The sequence below is a fragment of the Rhincodon typus genome, chromosome 27, assembly GCF_021869965.1.
Source record: "Rhincodon typus isolate 14 chromosome 27, sRhiTyp1.1, whole genome shotgun sequence".
Lineage (NCBI taxonomy): Eukaryota > Metazoa > Chordata > Chondrichthyes > Orectolobiformes > Rhincodontidae > Rhincodon > Rhincodon typus.
The window spans coordinates 44,002,077-44,022,690 of NC_063358.1; the positions used below are offsets into that span (position 1 = coordinate 44,002,077).

A 20,614-nucleotide genomic window follows, 5' to 3' on the forward strand; every position below is an offset into this window, starting at 1 on the left:
TTTGGGGGGGTCAGGTTGTTTTTCTGTGGTGGTGTTTGGTTTGGGAGGGGTGGGGGTGTGTTTCTGTGGGAGGTTGGGTTTGGAGGGGTTGGGGTTGTGTTTCTGTAGGGGTGTGGGTTTGGAGGGGGTGGGGTTGTGATTCTGTGGGGGTGTTTGGCAGTTGTGGGGGAGGTTGTGTTTCTTTGGTGGTGTTGGTTGGGGGTGTGGGGTTGTGTTTCTGTGGTAGTGTTGGTTTGGTGGGATGGGGTTGTGGTTTTTTTGGGGGGTGCGGTTGTGTTTCTGTGGAGGTGTGGGTTTGGAGGGGGTGAGGTTGTGTTTCTGGGTGGTGTTTGGTTTGGGGGTGGGGTTGTGGTTTTTTGGGGGGGGTGCGGTTGTGTGTCTGTGGGGGTGTGGGTTTGGAGGGGGTGGGGTTGTGTTTCCATTGGGTTTGGGGAGTGGGGTTGTGTTTCGTTTGGGTTTTGGGGGTGGGGTTGTGTTTCTGTGAGTTTGGTGGGGTGGGGTTTTGTTTCTGTTGGGGCGTTCCAGGCTATGGGTGGGCACTCTTTTCAGGGCTGGCGCAGGCGTGCTCAGTGATTGGTTGACCTCTTTAGGGGGCGGTTCCTCACGGTGCGCTGTGATTGGACGCCCACTGTCCAGGCCCGCCATTGGGTGACGACCTGTCAATTAGCGGTTCTTGGCCTGATGTGCGGTCATGGAGCGGGACGCTGGTAGTTTCCTGTCAGACAGCTCGTATAAGGTAGGCCTGTCCCGGGAGGGGAGTAGATGATGGATCGACACGGTGGGCTGGGGAACAGGGACCTTACCCACCCTTCACTCAGTCAGCTTCAGACCCCCCTTCCCCTCATCTTCTACCCTCCCAGCGCAAACTGCCTAACTCTGTATACCTGCCTTTGGCTCATTTTCCTTGATATATTTATTTGCAACAAAAATAATTCTCTATCAGATATAAAACTAACAACTGATCTCACATTAACTGCTGTTTGTGGAAGTGAGGTCCAAATCTTTACTAGCCTTTGAGTGTAGACGTGCTTCCTAACAGCTTTCTTGAGTGCCCTGACCCTAATTCTTAATATACTCCCTAGCTCTAGTGTCCCCAACTAGTGGAAATAGTTTTTCTACCCTATCCTTTCCTGTTTATATTTATATTTCAATCAGGTCACCCTTTAGCTTTTTAAATTCTAGAAACAAAAATCCTAATTTTTATAGAGATAGTAGGAACCGCTGATGCTGGAGTCTGAGATAACAAGGTGTGGAGCTGGATGAACACAGCAGGCCAAGCAGCATCAGAGGAGCAGGAAAGCTGACGTTTCAGGTCTGGACCCTTCTTCAGAAATGGGGAGGGGACTCAAATAAATAGAGAGGGGATGGTGATGATGGAAGGTGGATACAGGAGCAGATAGGTGGACAGAAGATGGACAGGTCAAGGAGGTGGGGATGGAGCATGTATAGGTGAGTGTAGGTAGGGAGTTGGGAGGGAAGGCAGACAGGTCAAGGAGTTGGGGATGTGGCTAGTAGGTAGGAAGTAGGGGTGGGGCTTGATCAGTGAGATTGGGAGGAGTGGATAGGTGGGAGAAAAGACGGACGGGTGAAGGAGGTGGGGATGAAGCCAGTCCAGGTGAGTGTAGTTAGGGAGTTGGGATGGGGGTTGGTCAGTGAGGAGGGAGGGGTGGGTGGGAGGGAAGGCAGACAGATCAAGGAGGCAGGGATGAGGCTAGTAGGTAGGAAGTAGGGGTGGGGTTTGAGGTAGGCGGAGTGGAGAGGTGGGAGGATAGGTTAGGGAGGCGGATACGAGCTGGGCTGGTTTTGGGATGTGGCCGGGGGAGGGGAGATTTTGAAGCTTGTGAAGTCCACATTGGTACCGTTGGGCTGCAGGGTTCCCAAGTGAAATGAGGTGCTGTTTCTGCAACCTTCGGGTGGCATCGTTGTGGCACTGCAGGAAGCCCATGTCGTCCAAGGAGTGGGAGGGGGAGTTGACATGGTTCGCGACTGGGAGGTGCAGTTGTTTGGTGCGAACCGAGCGTAGGTGTTTCACAAAGCAGTCTCCAAGCCTCCGCTTGGTTTCCCCGATGTAGAGGAGGCCACAACAGGAACAGTGGATACAGTATACCACATTAGCAGATGTGCAGGTGATCATCTGTTTGATGTGGAAGGTCTTCTTAGGGCCTGGGATGGGGATGAGGGGCAGGTGTAGCATTTCCTGTGGTTGCAGGGAAAAGTGCTGGGGGTGGTGGGGCTAGTGGGGAGTGTGTAGCGGACGACTTGGTGGAGTCATGGAGAGAGCGGTCCCTCCGGAAGGCAGATAAGGGTGGGGAGGGGAAAATGTCCTTGGTAGTGGGGTCAGATTGCAGGTGGCGGAGGATGATGCGTTTGGACCGGGGTGGGGTGAACTCCCCACCTACATCCGTGACACCCCCACGCCCTCCACCTCCTCCAAAACTTCTGATTCCCTGGTCCTCAACACCTCATCTTCACCATGGACGTCCAGTCCCTATATATTTGCATTCCCCATGCAGATGGCCTAAAAGCCCTCTACTTCTTCCTCTCCCGCAGGCCCGACCAGTCCCCCTCCACCGATACCCTTATCCGCTTAGACGAATTCATCCTTACCCTTAACAACTTCTCCTTCAACTCCTCCCACTTCCTACAGACTAAGGGGGTGGCCATGGGTACCTGCATGGGCCCAAGCTATGCCTGCCTCATTAGGATATGTGGAACAGTCCCTCTTCCACAGCTACACTAGCCCCATTCCCCACCTCTTCCTCTGTTATATCGATGACTGTATTGGTGCCGCCTCGTGATCCCACGAGGAGCTCAAACAGTTCATCAACTTTACTAACACCTTCCACCCCAACCTTAAGTTCACCTGGACCATTTCCAATACCCCTCTCTCCTTCCTGGACCTCTCTGTTTCCATCTCTGGCAACCACCTGGAAACTGATATCTATTTCAAGCTTACCAACTCCCACAGCTACCTAAAATACACCTCCTCTCACCCACATTCTTGCAAGAGTGCCGTCCCCTATTCCCAATTCCTTCGCCTCCGCATCTGCTCCCAAGATGGGGTGCTCCAATCCCGAACATCCCAGATGTTCTTGTTTTTCAAGGACCGCAATTTCCCCTCCACAGTGGTCAAAAACACTTTCGACCACATCTCTCGCGTTTCCCGCAACTCATCCCTCACACCCTCACCCCGCAATAACAACAAAGACGGAATTCCCCTCATCCTTGTGTATCATCCCATCAATCTCCAGATTCAATGCATCATCCTCCGCCACCTGCAATCTGATCCCACTACCAAGGACATTTTCGCCTCCCCACTCTTATCTGCCTTCCAGAGGGACTGCTGTCTCCGTGATTCCCTTGTCTGCTCCATGCGCCCCACTACCCCCAGCACTTCTCCCTGCAACCGCAGGAAGTGCTACATCTGCTGCTCCCCCCCCCCCAAAGAAAACCATCCACATTAAACAGATGTTCACCTGCACATCTGCTAATGTGGTATATGTAACCGCTGTTCCCAATGTGGCCTCCTCTCCAGCGGGGAAACCAAGCGGAGGCTTGGAGACCGCTTTGTGGAGCACCTACGCTCGGTTCATGCCAAACGACCACACGTCCCAGTCGTGAACACTTCAACTCCCCCTCCCACTCCTTGGACGACATGTCCATCCTGGGCCGCCTCCAGTGCCACAGCGATGCCACCTGAAGGCTGGAGGAACAGCACCTCATATTTTGCTTGGGAACCCTGCAGCCCACTGGTCTCAATGTGGTCTTCACAAGCTTCAAAATCTCCCCTCCCCTGACCTCATCCCAAGACCAGCCCAGCCCGTCTCCCCGCATCCTTGACCTGTCCATCCCACCTCATTGACCAACCCCCACCCCCACTTCCTACCTACTAGGTTCATCCCCGCCTCCTTGACCTGTCCGCCTTCTCTCCCACCTACCCGCCTCTCCCTCCCAACTGACCAACCTCCATCCCAACTCCCTATCTACACTCACCTTTACTGAGTCCACCCCTGCCTCCTTGACCTGTCTGTCTTCTCTCCACCTATTTGCTCTTCTATCCACCTTCCATCATTGCCTCCCCCTCTCTCTATTTATTTGAGTCCCCTTCCCCTGCCCCATTTCTGAAGAAGGGTCCAGACCCGAAACGTCAGCTTTCCTGCTCCTCTAATGCTGCCTGGCCTGCTGTGTGCGTCCAGCTCTACACCTTGTTATCCTACTTTTTATAACCTCTCCTCAAACTTAACATGTGAAGCATGTAAAATTAACTCCACAGTGTCTCCATCAAATGCCCAGGACAAGTACAGTACAAGGTTAGATACAGAGTAAACCTCCCTCAATCTGCTCCCGTTAAACAATCCTGGATGGATGTGAAACTTCCTTATTGACCAAGATATTGGGAAAGAAATTAACTCCTATTCCTACAGCAGTTGGTTGACTCTCATTCCCAGCTGGCCACTGTCTTCTCCTGACCCCGTTCTGTAAACCCAGTTTCCCCCCGGGTTAGTTTCTGTCATCTAATGAAGTGACAAGAGATGAAGCTTTTTTCTAACATTGACTGTTCCCCAGTAGTTCTCTCCTTGAGTCTACTTTCCTGTGTCAGAAATATATTTTCCTCATTAGCATAGAAATGGCCTATCATCTGTGTTCTTTACGTTCTCCACATTCTCCTTCAACCTGTGGAGTTTGCACATACTCCCCGTGTCTGCGTGGGTTTCCTCCGGGTACTCCGGTTTCCTCCCACAGTCCAAAGGTGTGCATGCTAGGTGGATTGGCCATGCTAAATTGTCCATCATGTTCAGGATGTGTAGGTTAGGTGCGTTAGCTATGGGAAATAAGGGATAGGGTTTGGGGATGGGTCAGGGTGGGATGGTCTTCAGAAAGTTTGTATGGACTTGTGGGGCCGAATGGCCTGTTTCCATACTGTGGGGATTCTGTGGTAATATACAGTCCTGTGCAAGCTGCAGATTCCTCCAGTCTGATATTGGGATGCTCAAAACCACACTCTGTTTCCCTCCATTAAACATAGCAAATCACCTTGTATTTAAAGAGAATGTTAATGTGATTTAAGTGAATTGAGTGAATGAGAAACATAAAAGTAAAGGATGGAGGCATGTAGTAAGAGCTACAGAAGGGAATAAGGAAAAGAAACTGGCAGGTGATCTAGAAAACACTTGTAAATTATCTGGGAAAATGAAAATGTACTGAAACAAAATAAGCCCTTACATCTGCAGTGGTGATATTGTCAATGAAAATAAGGAAATGATGTGCTTGTTGTGATACTACTTTGTTTTATTTGCAGAGGAAGTGGTCAGTGTACCATACAACCCAGTACTGTTTGGCAGGGAGTTTAGTGATTTGATCTATCAGTAGTGAAAGATCAGTTATGTAGTTCTAAGTTTGAAAAACATTCGGCTTGGAGGGTCGAATGCAGGTGTTCTCGTGAGTTGGTTTCGCCTATCCTTTTAGGTATGGGCATGCTTTTTTAAGGTGCTGTGAAGGATCCCTGGTAAATAGCTGCATTGAATTTTGTGTGGTACACAGTGCTGTCATAATGCACTGGTGGAGCAGCATTATCTAGGCAAGTGGGGATATCCCATCACTCTCCTGACTTGTAGAAGGTGGATCAGAAGGTGAGTTGGTAAGACCCCAGGATGAAATGATGGAGGATTTCAATTATGGTAATGTAATTTAATGTCAATGGGTGCTGGTTACATTCTTTCTTGTCAGGCCAAACCTGAATATTGTCAAATGCCGTTTGACATGGAGAGCTTCAGTATCTGATTAGTTTCAGGTGGTGCTGAACGTTGTGTAATCAGAACATCGTACTGCTAATATTATATTGGAAGAAAAGCCATTGTGCAGGAATACTCTGCCCAATCTCCAAATTACTTCCTAACCCCTTTCCTCAAAGGACTGAGCAATGAAGGCAAGTGTGCGAAATGCCTTTTTAACTGCCCTGTCCATATGTGATCATCACCCCTTCCAACATATCTCTGATGGGGTGGTAGTTAGCCAGGTTGGATTTGACCTGCTCTTTGTGATCTGGACAATTTTTCACATTGCTGGATAGATGCCAATGTTGTAGCTGTATTGAAACAGATTGGCTGGGTGTGGCAAGTTTTTGGATCAACACTCTTCACTGGTACTATTGCTGGAATGTTGTCAGAGCATAGGCTTATCCAGTGTCCTTCAACTATTTCTTGACATCATGTGAAATCAATTGCATTGACATGTGTATGATGCTTACAGATTGGAGGTGAACATAGAACAGCACAGGTCCTTCGGCCCACAATGTTGTGCCGACCTATTTTCCTACTAAGATCAATCTACCCTGCATACACTACATTTTACTATCCTCCGCGTGCCTATCCGAGAGTCGCTTAAAAGTCTCTAAAGTATCTGACTCCACTACCACTGCCGGCAGCGCATTCCACACACCCACCACTCTTTTTGTGTGAAGAATCTACCTCTGACGTCTTCCTTATACCTTCCTCCAATTAGCACAGACATGGAGAGAATGTACAGACTCTACAGACGGTCACTCGAGGGTGGAATCAAACTCTGGCTCCTGGTGATGTGAGGCAGCAGTGCTAATGACTGAGCCTTGCATCTTCCACCTGTAACCTTTGATCTCCTTACTAATTAAGAGTCTATCTATCTCTGCCTTAAATATACTCAATGACTTTGCCTCCACAGCCTTCTGCGGAAATGAGTTTCACAGATTCACTATCCTTATCTCAGTTCTGAAAGGTTGACCCTTCGCTCTGAGGCTGTGCCCTTGGGTTGTAGACCCTCTTACTTTCAGAAACCTCTTCCGTATGTCCACTCTATCCAGGCCTCTCAGTATTTTGTAAGTTTGAGCGATTTCCCACCTCCACCACCACCCCCCCCCCCCCCCTCGAGTACTGACCCAAAGTCCTCTACGGCTCTTCAGATGACAAGCCTGTCATTTCTGATATCATTCTTGTTAACCTCCTCTGGACTCCCTCCAAGCGCAAAATGTCCTTCCTTCGATATGGGCCCAAACTGCTTGCAATATTCCAAATGTGTGGTCTGACCAGAGCCTGATAAAGGCTCAGCAGTACATCCCTACATTTGTATTTTAGCCCTCTCAAAATAAATGTGAACATTGCTTTTGCCTTCCTAGCTGCTAACTGAACATGCATGCTAACTTTGAGAATCCTGAACTAGGGCTCAGAAGTCCCTTTGTGCTTCAGGTTTCTGAAACCTTTTTCCCACGTAGAAAATAATCTACATCTCTTCTTCCTATCAAAGTACATGACCTCACACTTTCCCACATGATATTCCATCTGCTACTTTGCCCACTCTCCCAGCCTATATAGGTCCTTTTGGAGCCTTCCCGTCTCCTCAACACTACCTGTCCTTCCAACTATCTTTGTTGCTAAATTTGCAGATGACACAATGCCCTCCGTTCCTTTGTCCAGATGTGTAACATGAATAGCTGTGGTCCCAGCATGGACCGCTGCGGGACTTCACCAGTCACTGGCTGTCTTCCTGAAAAAGGCCCCTTTATCTCAACAAAAACCAAAAGAACTGCAAATGATGGAAATCGGAAACAAAAACAGAAATTCCTGGAAAAGCGCAGCAGGTCAGGCAGCATCTTTGAAGAGAAATAAGAGTTAATGTTTCAGTCCAGTGACCTTTCATCAGAACTCTTAGCACCTAGCAAAATGTTAGTTTTTAATGCACATTGACGCACAGCAGTAAGGAGTAGACAATAGGTGCAGACAGAGAGAACAGTTGGGCAAACAAAGCAGTTGATAATGATCAGGCTAGGAGAATGAACAGCTGTTAATGGGGACTGTTGATGGTTAACATTGGGTTGTGTGTAATATCAGACCATGTGATAACAAGGCCTGGTGTGTGGGTGTTGGGATAAGGACATGGGAGAGCGAGCTCAAACGTGAAAATTGTTGAACTCAATATAGAGTCCAAAAGGCTGTAGTTCCTGAGGGAAAATGACGTGCAGTTCTTCTAGCTTGCATTAGGTTCACTGGAGCACTGCAACAAGCCTGAGACAGATGTTGGCCTGACAACAAGGTGGTGTGTTGAAGTGGCAGGTAATTGGAAGCTCAGATTCTTTTTTGCAGACAGAACATGGGTGTGCTGTGAAGCGATCACCCAGACTATGTTTCATTTCCCCAATGTAGAGGAGACCACATTGTAAGAAGTGAATGTGGTAAGCCAGATTGAGTAAAGCGCAGATAAAGAACTTCTTCGTCTGGAAGGTGTGTTTTGGCCCTTGGATACTGAGGGAGGGAGGAAGGAAGTAAATGGACAGGTGTTACGCCTTCAGTTGCAGGGCAAGGTGCCACGGGGCTGTGGTGGTATATTTGGAGTGAAGTAGGGGTGGGCCAAGGTGTTCTGGAGGGAACAGTCCCTGTGGAACGCTGACAAGGGTGGGGAGGGGGAACGTGTGTCTGGTGGTGGCATCCCTCTGGAGGTGGCGGAAACGGCGACTAATGATCCTCTTAATTTTGTTGCTAGTGGGATGGTAGGTAAGGACAAGGAGGATCTATTGCTGTTGTGAGAGGAGGTGAGGGCCGAAGTGTGGGAGATGCGTTGGACCCAACTGAGGGCCTTGCCTGCTGAGCTTTTCCAGCAATTTGTTTTGTTTGGCCCTTTATCTCAACACTCTGCCTTTTGCAGTTAGTCAATCCTCCAACCATTTCCATACCTTGCCCCTAATATGAGCTCTTATTTCGTGGCCTCTGCCACACTTTGTGTAGTTCTTATTCATTTTTTTATTCGTGGGCAGCAGGCATTGCTGGTTGGCTGGCATTTATTACCTGTCCTCTCATCTCCTTGAGAAGGTGGTAGTGAACCACCTTCTTGAACTGCAGCGGTTCACATGCTGTAGGTAGACCCACAATGCCCTGAGGGAGGGAATTCCAGAATTTTGACTCAGTGACAGTGAAGGAATGGCAATATATCTCCAAGTCAGGATAGTTGGCTGAGGAAGGGTCACCTGACCGGAAGCGTTAACTCTGTTTTTTCCTTCACAAATGCTGCCAGACCTGCTGAGCTTTTCCAGCAACGTTGTTGTTGTTGTTGCTCAGGATGGTTGACTGGTTTGGAGGGGAACTTGCAGATGGTATTCCAGTATCTTAGCTGCTCTAGTCTTTCTAGCTGGAAGTGGCTATGGCTTTGGATGGTGCTGAGGAAGTATTTTTGGTGAATTCCTGCAGTGCATCTTGTAAATAGTAGCAGTAATGGATAGTGTGTATCGGTGTAGAGGGAGTGGATGCTTATGGATGTGGCACCAATCAAGCGGGTGCTTTATCCTGATGTTGTCAAGCTTCTTCAGTGTTGGTGGAGCTACACCCATCTGACAAGTGGGGAGTATTCAATCTTACTCCTGACTTGTGCCTTGTAGATGGTGGACAGGCTCTGGAGAGTCAGGAGGGGAGTTGCTCACTGCAGGATTCCTCGCATTTGAACTGCTCTTGCAACTGCTGTTTCCAGTTCGGTTTCAGTTCAGTTTCTGGCCAATGGTACCACCACTGAATGTTAGGATGCAGTGGTTAGATTCTCTTATTGGAAATGATCATTGCCTGGCATTTGTTTGGTGTGAATGTTACTTGCCACTCATCAGCCCAGTTTTACAAAGTTTTTGACTTGTTGTAGCTTGGTAAAATTGAATAGCTTGTTTGACTATTTCAGAGGGTAGTATAGAATCAACCACATTGCTGTGGGTTTGGAGTTTACATGGAGCCCAGTCTGGATAAGAGGGTGGTTTTCTTTCGCTAGGGGACATTAGTGAAGCAGTTGGATTTTTATGACAGTTTTTTCCTTCCATGTACGATATACAGACCGATGTTTAGCTGAAGATTTATTAATTAGTTGAATTCATATTGCGCTAGCTGCTGCTATGATGGAGATTAAACCCACATCCCCAGAGCATTCACCTGGGCCTGTGAAGTCTAGTGACATCACCACTAAGCCACAAGATGCTCCTTATGGAAAGGGAGGAAGTGATTGAGCAGTTTAAGTTGGATATGTGAGGATAGGTGTGTAGAACAGGCCTATACTCTGCTGGAGTTCAGAAGAGTGAGAGGTGATTGCATTGAAATATGTAAAATTTTGGGAGGGCAGATGTTAAAAGGCTAAATGACAAAGTAATGAGGTTTCGGTGCTTCATTGTCTAAATTTGAGCGCTCTTGGTGTTGGAGCTGGCTCTCTGTCATTTGCTAACTGCTTGTTTTCATGGACAGGAAAATCTAATTGGAACTTTGCTGGCCATTTTCGGGAACCTTGTCATCAGCATCTCTCTCAATGTACAGGTGAGTTCCAGCCTTGGAAATTGAGTTCCAAGTTGTTTGCTGATAGTGATGCTTGTGGCTGTTCCTTTGCTTCTGCGTCTAATACCTGTTTGTTAATGAAAGGAATTCTGGGGGGGAAAAATGGCATGTTCACATCTTATAGATGGTTAAAGCATCTTTCATTTAGTGAGCTGGAGTAAGTTGTCCGTGTGTAAGACTGCACGGTACTTAAGACAACATTAACTAGCACGATGCTATCTGTACCTTCCTTGCAACTTGCTGTATTTTTATTCAAACAACTTGGTCTTAAGCTTTTCCCAATCATCAAGGCTCCCACTAATCCATGTGGCATTGTGCTGCATCTTTCAATGTGATACTGTCCTTAACTAACTTAGTTAGCTACAGATGATGACCTTCTCATAGAGTCTTAGTTCCTCAGTAGAATACATCTTCTTTGAGAGTTATGAAATAACTCCTACTAGTGCTTCTCTACCATCTTCCATTTTAACCTATTTACCTGCTTCACTTCAGTTAACACTATCCTTTTATGGTTGTAATTGCCTTTGTTTAATTTGGAGATGTTAGTTTCAGACTCAAATTTCTTGCCCTCACACTGAATGACACTTGGTTTTAACGAGAGGACCCTTTTCTGTGAGGTCATTAATTAATTCTGTCAGGTTATGCAGTACAAGCTGTATAATTTGTTTGGTTCCAGAATGTAACGTTCTAAGGAACCATCCCAAATGTACTCATCAACTCATCTAGGCTATTATTACCAGTTTCATTTATGCAGTATATGGGGAGATTTTATTATAATACCACCTTTCAAGCACTCTAGTTCTTGATTTTAAACATTAATCAAGGGATGTGTGTGTGTGTACCAGGCATGAAAACTGATGTTTATCCTTTAATCAATTGTATTGAATTTGTAATTTACTGTAAATTACAAAAGACCCCTGGCCAAGCTCCACTCTTTGCAATTTTAGCCTCAATCTATAGCAAGGATATTGAAGAATGAAGCAAGTGCAACATAGGTTCACAAGGATTATTCTAGAACTGAGAGATCATTTGTTACTGAGAAAGATTGAACAGGACTTCATTACTTTCAGAAAAAAGAGAGATCTGACTAAAACACTTAAATTATGAAAATAAAACCAAGAACTGCATATACTGGAAATCTGCAACAGAACTGATGAAGGGTCACAATGGCCACAGTTCACATACTGGAAGATGTTGAGATTGGCTAACATGGTGCCACTGTTTAAGACAGGTAGTAAAGAAAAGCCAGGGGACTGTATACTGGTGATCCTGACATCAGTGGTGGACATGTTGGAGGGGATTCTGAGGGACAGGATTTACATGTATTTGGAAAGGGAAGGACTGATTAGGGATAATGAACATGGCTTTGCCTCATTAACTTGATTGCCGTTTTTCAAAAAAAACTCAGGATTGACAAAGGCAGAGTGGTGGACGTGATCTATATGGACCAAAACCAAAGTGGTTGGAAAAGCTCAGCAGGTCTGGCAGCATCTGTGAAGGTAAAAACAGAGTTAACATTTCAGGTCTGGTGACCCTTCCTCAGAACTGGTGGTAGCTGGGAAAACGTCAGTTTATATGCAGAAAGTAGGGAGGTGGGTGGGGTAGGGAGTAAACGATAGGATAGAGCCCAAAGAAAGAGAGACGGTTGGACAGACAAAGGAGTTGCTAACGATCAGGCTGGGAGTGTGAATAGTTGTTAATGGGGACTGTTAGGCTCTAAACTCTCCTATGTCCCAGCCCCCTACCCCGCACACCAGGCTTTATTACCACATAGCCTGCCATTTCACAGCCTGTGTTGTTAATCACTAACAGTCCCCATTAACAACTATTCACCCTTCCAGCCTGATTGTTAGCAACTCCTTTGTCTGTCCAACTGTCTTTCTCTGTCTCTTTGGGCTCTATCCTATCGTTTACTCCCTACCCCACCCACCTCCCTGTTTTCTGCATATAAACTGACGTTTTCCCAGCCACCACCAGTTCTGAGGAAGGGTCACCGGACCCTAAACGTTAACTGTTTTTTCCCTTCACAGATGCTACTAGACCTGCTGCGCTTTTCCAGCAACTTTGTTTTTGTTCCTGATTTACAGCATTCGCAGTTCTTTCCATGATCTGTATGGACTTCCGTAAGGTGTTCAACGAGGTTCTGCATGGCAGACCGGTTAACAAGGTTAGATCACTTGAAGTACAGGGAGGACTAGCCATTTTGATACCAAACTTGCTGGAGGGTGATGAATAGTAGAACCCCTATAGTGTAGAAGTGGGTCATTCAGACCAGTGAGTCCACACTGAACCTCCAAAGAGCATCCCACCCAGATCCACCCCTTACCCTATCCCTGCATTTCCCACCCCAGACGCTATCAGCAATTTAGCATAGCCGATCCACCTAACCTGCACATCTCTGGACTGTGGGAGGAAAAGGGAGCACACGGGGGAAACCCATGCAGACACAAGGAGATTGTATGGAGTTTGCACAGATAGTTGCCCAAGGCTGGATTTGAACCTGGGTCCCTGGCGCTGGTGAGGTAGCAGTGCTAACTACTGAGCCACTGTGGTGGTGGAGGGTTGCTTTTTTGGACTGGAGGCCTGTGACCAGCAGCGCACTGCAGTGATTGGTGCTGGGTCCACGGCTTTTCGCCATTTCTATAAATGATTTGTATCTGAATACAAGTAGTATGGTTGGTAAATTTGCAGATGACTCCAAAATTGCTGTTGTAGTGGACAGCAAAGAAGGTTTTCTCGGTACAACAGGACCTAATCGGATGGGCTAATGGGCCGAGGAGTGGCAGGTGCAGTTTAATTTAGATAAATGTGAGATGCTGCATTTTGGAAAGGCAAGTCATGGCAGGACATGTAGACTTAATGATAAAGTCCTAGGGAGTGTTGCTGTCGAAAGAGTACAGGTTCATAGTTCCTCGAAAGTGGAATTGCAGGTAGACAGAATTAGTGAAGAAGGCGTTTGGTATGCTTGCCTTTAATGGGCAGTGCATCAAGTATAGGAATTGGGATGTTGGTTAGGCTGCGTTTTGAATACTGCATTCAATTCTGGTCTCTGCTATAGGAAGGATGTTGTGAAACTTGAAAGAGTTCAGAAAAGCTTTACCTGGATGTTACCAGGGTTGAAGGGTTTAAGCGATGTTGGGAGAAGCTGAATAGGCTGGGGCTATTTTCCCTGGAGCGTTGGAGGCTGAGAAGTAGCCGAAGAGGTTAGTAAAATCATGAGGGGCATGGATAGGGTGAATAGTTAACATCTTTTCCCCAGAGTAGGGGAGTCCAAAACTAGAGGGCATAGGTTTAAGGTGAGGGTGGAAAGATTTAAAATGTAGGGAAGGGGGCAATGTTTTCACACAGGGTGGTGCATGTGTGGAATAAGCTGCTAGAAGATGTAGTGCAGGCTGGTATGGTTACAACACTCAAGAGGCATCTGGATGGGTATATGAATAGGAATGGTTTAGAGGGATATGGGCCAAATGCTGGCAAATGGGACTAGATCAGATTGGGATGTCTGGTTGGCTTGGATGAGTTGGACCCGAGGGTCTCTTTCCGTGCTGCACAACACAATGACTTTAAGGGTCTTCGGATCTGAAATGTTAACTCTGTTCTTTCTTCTCACATACTGCCAGACCCATCAAGTTTTTGCAATAATTTCTGTTTTGGTCCCTTTAAAAGTATGAAGGGGTTCTGCAAGGTAGATATGCAGTGGTTGAGATTGGATTCTGTAGTGCCTGTTTCTTGGTCACTTTGTATTTTTTGGTTCTAAAATGGCTTCTTTGACTTTTACTGACCCTGTTGATGCCGAATTCTCCAGATGACATTAGTAAAGAGATTAGCATTCATACTATGTATGCCAACATCATACACGTGAGCGGTTTGTGACGTTAGTGTACAATGTTAATGTTTGCACTGCTATTTCAGAGTTGCATGTTACGACTTGTATGTGCTCTCCCGCATTTAAGTGGCCATCAGCACTACTTTAGAGTGATCATTAGCTATTCACAGATTTGCTTGTATAGGTACTCTGACAGTTGTTGCAATTCTACATGATCTTGTTACTTTTCAAAAAGTTTCAGAGGCCTTCAGAGAGTGATATTTAGCAGGCACTGTAGTGCTTAATGGCCAAGTATTGATTCCTCAATGACCGACACAAAAACAGTTTGTCTGGTCGTTATCAGATTGCTGTTTCTGGAACTTCCCTTTGTGTGAATAACTGCTTTGTTTCCTACATCAACACAGTGATTATACTTCACAAGTGAAGCTGGTTGTAGAGCACTTTTGGGACGTTTTGTACTCCTGTGATCTGCTTAAGTATAAAGGTTTTTTTTTTTTTGGACTTCTACACCCAATGATGTATGCATTTTTGCTTTCTACCCAAGAAGGATGATGTGGAGAGGATGTTCCCTGTCATGTGGGTATCTGAAATTAAGAGTTTATGTTTAAATATCAGGAGTTGACCACTTGAAAAATAGTGAAATTCTCTTCTGAGGCATATGAATCTTTGGAAACTTCTTCCTGAAAGGTGGTGGAAGTAGAATCCTTGACTTTTTTTTTTAAGGCAGTAATAAATAGATTATTGTTAAGCAAGGGGTGCGGTGATATTGGGGCAAAAAGTAAAATCACCATAGTCCCAGAGGACCGTAGGGATGTTCTCTGATTAGAAAGAGATGACTGGTGGTTTCACCTGAGGGTCGTCATGCCTCAGGAGAGGTGAGATTTGAGAAAGAATCCTTTGTGGTGACTTCAGCTAGTGTGGGAATTGAACCCAAGCTGATCAGGTAGACTGATATGAATCTAAGGTTACAATTGGATTAATTGGCAAAGTAGGTTTGAGACTGAATGGCCTATCCTTACTTCATGTTTGTTTAATAGATTTGACTTAAAGGGGTTACAGTATTTGATTCTTAGGGTGAAAGGATTGTTCTTTCGAGTGATTCTGTAGAATGGACCTGCAACACAAAACTAGGACCAGAAGTGGACATTTCCCTTTGAGCCTGCTCTGCCATTCAAATTATCATGGCTGCTCCTCTGTCTCAATGCTATATTCCTGCTTTTATCCCATACACCTTGATTCCTCTAAAATTTAAGAGTTTATTTATCTTCTCCTTGAGTAAATGACTTGGCTTCTCAGCCTTTTATGGTAGAGAAGTCCACAGCTTCACTACTGAGTGAAGAAGTGTTTTCTCATCTCTGTCCTAAATGGCCTACCCACATCTAGAGGCTGAAGCTTGGTTTTAGACTCCCACAACCAGGGGAAACGTTCCCCATACATCCAATCTGTTGAGCACTGTTATTATTTCACACATTTCAACAAGATTTGCTCTCAGAATCATAGAATCCCTAAAGTGTAGAAAAAGGCCATTTGACAGAGTCTGCAGCAACTCTCTGAAGAGCAACCCACACAGATCCAGCTCCCTACCCTATAATCCCTCATTTGCCATGGTTAATCCACCCAGCCTACACATCCCTGGACATTACAGGACAGTTTAGAATCATAGAATCCCAGAATCCCTACAGTGTGGAAACCAGCCCTTTGGCCCAACAAGTCCACACTGACCCTCAGAGCATCCTACCCAGACCCATCTCCCTGTAATCCACCAAATCTACACATCCCTGAACACTATGGGCAATTTAGCATGGCCAATCCACCTAGCCTGCACAACTTTAGACTGTGGGAGGAAACCAGAGCACCCAGAGGAAAATGTGGGAGAATGTGCAAACTCCGCACGTACAGTCGCCTGAGGCTAGCAGTGCTAACCACTGAGCCACCGTGCTGTCCTATCCTTGTAAACTGTACTGAATAGAGACCCAGTCAAACCTCTGCTCACAGAGATAGTCCTGAGACCACCTCCATCTCTCCTTGTAAGGTAGTCCTGCCACCCTCATATGTGTCACATGAATGTTTTGCTGCACTCTAAATAGCAAACCAATCCTTTCTTAGATAGGAAGACTAAACCTGCAAGCATTATTCCAGGTGTGGCCTTAGAAGGTCCTGTATAATTGCAGTAAGAGATCCTTACTTTTGAATGCAAATCCTCTCGCAATGAGTGTTGAATATATCATTTTGCCTTATTAACTGATTACAGCATATGCTATCTACTTTTATTGATAGGTGTACAATGATACCAAGATCTATCTATATATTCACATTTCCCAATATATATCTCTCTTTAAATAATACTCTTCCTTTCAGTTTTTCACACTGAAGTGTATAACTTGACATTTAGCTATGTTATACTGCATCTGCCATGTTTTTGCCCACTCATTCAACTTATCTAAATCACCCTGAAGCTTCCTTGCATCCTCCTCACAACCTTGTGCAGTTTTGTGTTGGCATGTGGGAGAATAAAAACCCATTTATTTCCACTATTCTTGTGTATTGTCTGTCAACCAATTCTCGATCCATGCCAATACATTACCCTTGTCCTATGTGCTTTAACTTTTGCTTACTAGCCACTTATGAGGGACTTTTCAGAAGGCTTCTGAAAATCCAAATACACCACACCTACTCATTCTCCTTTTTCTATTCTATTAGTTACATCCTCAAAGTTCCATTTAGGTTTATTATTTAGGGATAGTCATTGTGGTATTATTGATGTACACTTAATTCAGAGACCCAGGTAACGTTCTGGGGACCTGTGTTCGAATTCCCGTAAAACAGATGGTGAAATTTGAATTCAATAAAAGTCTGGAATTAAGAGTCTAATGATGACAAGGAATCCATTGTTAATTGTTGAAAAAACCCATCTGGTTCACTAATGTCCTCTCAGGAAGAAAATGCCATCTTTCTCTTGGTCAGGCCTACACGTGACTCCAGACCCACAACAATGTGGCTGGCGCTTGACAGCTTTCTGGACAATTAGGAATGGGCAATAACTATTGGCCTGGGCAGTGATGCCCCCCTCCTGTGAATGAATTAAAAAAAAAAAATTGTTGGCTTTGTTTGATCCTGTTAATGCTTTTTAAGTGTTCAGTTATCATGTCTTTTGTCATTGTCTCTTGCATTTTTCTCTACTAATTTTTGACTAACTGGTCTTGATTCAGTTTTTTTTCCTCATTCTCATTTTAGGTAATGTGGTTACATTTGCCACCCTCCAATCTGTAGGAACTGCTCCTTCGTCTATAGAATTTTGGAAGATGACCATCAGTATTTCCAGGGATGCTCCCTTTTGTACTCTGGAATGTAGATTATTAGACCCTGGTGATCTGTCAGCATTTAACCCCATTAATTTCCCAACAATATTTTCTTATTCATACTCATCTCCTTCAATTCTGCCCCCTCTTTGGACCCTCGGCTCCCTAACATTTCTGGGAGGTTATTTGCGCTTTCATTAGTGAAGACAGAACCAAAATGTGTTCAATTCTTTCATTTCTTTAATCCCCAATTCTGATTGTAAGGGTCCTACGTTTATCTTTATTAATCTTTTTCTCTTCACATATTTGTAGAAGCTTATACGGTCAATTTCCATGTTGCCTGCAGTTTTACACTCATACTCTTTTTTTCCCCTCTTTTGTTAGTTTTGCAGTCACGTTGCAATGCTTTCTGTATTTGTGTTGATATACAGAGTCATAGAGTCCTATAGCATGAAGACAGACTGGTCCATGCCAACCAAAATGTCCATTCACGCTAACCCCATTTCTGTGCACTTGTCCCATATCCTTCTAAACCTTTCCTATCCATGCATTTGTCCAAATTCCTTTTTACATGTTGTTAATGTACCCGCCTCAAACACTTCTGTTGGCTGTTCATTCCATATGCATAACACCTCTGTGTATATATAAAAAAAAAAAATTGCCCCTTGGGTTCCCATGTATTCTTTCCCCTCTTACCTTAACCTGGAAAAAAGACTGAGTGCATTCACCCTATCCATGCCTCTCATGATCTTGTACACTTCTATAAAATCGCCCCTCAGTCTCTAAAGAAAAAAGTCCTAGCCTGTCCAACCTCTCCCTATGACTCAGTCCCTTGAGTCCTGGCAACTTTCTATATATGGGGAATTTGAACTTTCACAAAGCAGAATGAGAATACACAGCAGTTATCAACTCTCTTACATTTAAAGTCAGGAACAAAATAATTGGCACACACTTACACTTAGGGTGCCAGGTATTTTTATCTTCCAGATTAATGTAGTCACAGCTAATGTGTTCCTGTGGCATATTCTCACAGTTAGGATATTTTAATCAGGAAGTCATGAGCCTTTTTGCAGCATCTCTGATCTCAGTCTCAGATTTAAAATTAACAACTGACGGTATACATCACAAAAGTACCGCTGCATTCTGTTCCCCATAGAGTAGATCCTGAACATATGCAGGCTTAAGCTGGAGATTCCACATTCATTTACAAGGAATTAAGTTTCTCGGTTATACCAAGATTTTTCTTCTAGCTTTTTTTTTTGTTGACCGATTTAAGACTTCTGTTTTTTCCAGTGTCCCACTCCCTCTGGGCTTCATCTCTTGTAGCCTCTTTTCCTTTTCTTTGACCCACTTCACTGACACCACCTCTCTTTCCCATCCCTGCCCGTCACTGACTCCTCTTCCCTCAGTCTACTTTGCTGTCACCTCCTCTATTCCTGCATTCCCCTTCACTGACGTCTCCTTGCGGGCTGCTTTGCTAAACACCTCAATCCATAATTGTTTTTGATTATCTGGCATTTTAATTCTGATCTCTGGGTTTTGCACTGAGCCAGTGAAGTTCAACATAAGCCATAGGGAAAATGCTTCATCTTTCATTTGGATACTTGCCTTTCATGCTCAACACCTTTTCAAGTTATTGAAGATGAAAGAACAGGTTGAGAAAGTGACTAAATAAACTTTGAAATCCTGGTCTTAATAAATAGGACCTTAGAGTATAAAACTCACAAATTTGTGTTAAGTTTGCATAAATCACTAGTTAGGCCTCAGCAGTTCTGGGTTCTGCACTTTATTAGGGATGTGAAGACATTGGAGAGTGCAGGAAAGATTTACTGGAATGGTTCAAGGAATGAAGAACTTTACATCACAGATTGAAGACACTTGGATTGTTTTTCTTGGAGAAAAGAAAGTTGAAAGGAGATTTGATGGAGGTGTTTGAAATCCTGAGGGGTCTAGACAGAGTAGATACGGTGACACTGTTTCCATTGTTGGAAGGATTGTGAAGAAGGTCCATATCGAGCTGGATTGTGGTGGAGGCAGATTCAACTAAGACCTTTGATAGGCAATTTGTTTATCACCTGAAAAGAGGAGATGTGCAGTGCTTCAGGGAGAAGGTGGGAGAGTTGTAGTACATCGATTGTTCCATTGGAGAGCAAGCAGAGACATGATGGGTTTAATGGCCTCAATGCTGTAATCCTTCTGAAGGTTTGAGATTCTGAGGATGATGAGACTTAGATGGGAACTTAGTGGCACTCATGTTCCTATGTATCTCCTCTCCTTACCACTTTGGTGTCATGTGTTTAGGAGGCACTGTCAAAGTTGCTGTGATGTATCTTGTGTGCTTTCAATGTGCCAGTGGTGAAGAATACATGTTGATGATGACTGCCAGGGCATTGATCAAGAGGACTGTTTTGCTTTGGGTAGTAAGACGCTTCTTGAGTATTAGAAACTACACTTGTACTCTCCACTTGCCTAGTTTTTGGTTGCAGTCTAGATCTGTGCTTAATGAATGCTCTTGAAGAGTCAGGGATTGAGGTTACTTGCAGATCTCTTGTAGTTTGATTGATCCAGTTATATTTCTGGTCAGTGTTATCTTCCCAAGGTGTTAAAAGTGAAGATTTCAGTGATGGTAATCCCATTAAATGTCAAAGGGATGTCTACCTGATGCCATTAGAGTTCATGAGTCCAGAATCAACGTTAAAACCTCTCCGTGCAATTCCTTCCTGATTGTATGCCACTGTGCTGCTACTTCTGCTGGACCTGCCTGTCAGGAGGAAAAGCATATTCTGGGATGGTGGTGTCTGGGACATTGTAAGGTAGAATTCCATGCATGATGACTGTCAGGCTGTTGCTTGACTGGTCTGTGGGTCAATTCTACTAATTTTGGCACAGCCGTCCATGGTAATGTGGAAAACCTTGCAGGGGCAACAAAGCACATGTAGCTTTGCTGGGTGGTCTGTTTGATCTTATTCAGTTTCCTAGTGAGCTGGCATCTGCACGATCCTTTTCTCCTGGTAGCTGGCTGCAGTTCACTCTTGCCTGATATCTTGCTAGGTGAAATCCCAGTCGCTGCCACTGTCAAATTGGTGTGTCTCCGTCATGGCTGCCTCCTTATTGTTCTGGCATGGCCTGGAAAGACTGCACCTTTCAGGTATCTGGAGTGAGAAAAG

The 20,614-nt window shown here is 45.1% G+C and overlaps 1 protein-coding gene across 4 annotated transcripts in view; it reads left to right on the plus strand.

Annotated features, from left to right (window-relative positions):
- The first annotated feature begins 663 nt into the window (after positions 1-663).
- Positions 664-20,614, plus strand: part of nipal3 (NIPA like domain containing 3) — a 64,271-nt gene continuing 44,320 nt past the window's right edge. For 3 of the 4 annotated variants that reach the window (XR_007264954.1, XM_048613056.1, XM_020522263.2), the window contains exons 1-2: positions 667-736; positions 10,236-10,304. Coding sequence is in view for 3 of the 4 variants with exons in the window: in XM_048613056.1 (XP_048469013.1) it covers positions 692-736; positions 10,236-10,304 (114 nt within the window). In the remaining variant the exon portion in view is untranslated. Of the gene's footprint in view, positions 737-10,235; positions 10,305-20,614 lie in introns of all 4 variants that reach the window. The other variant, XM_048613057.1, reaches the window with a different exon arrangement.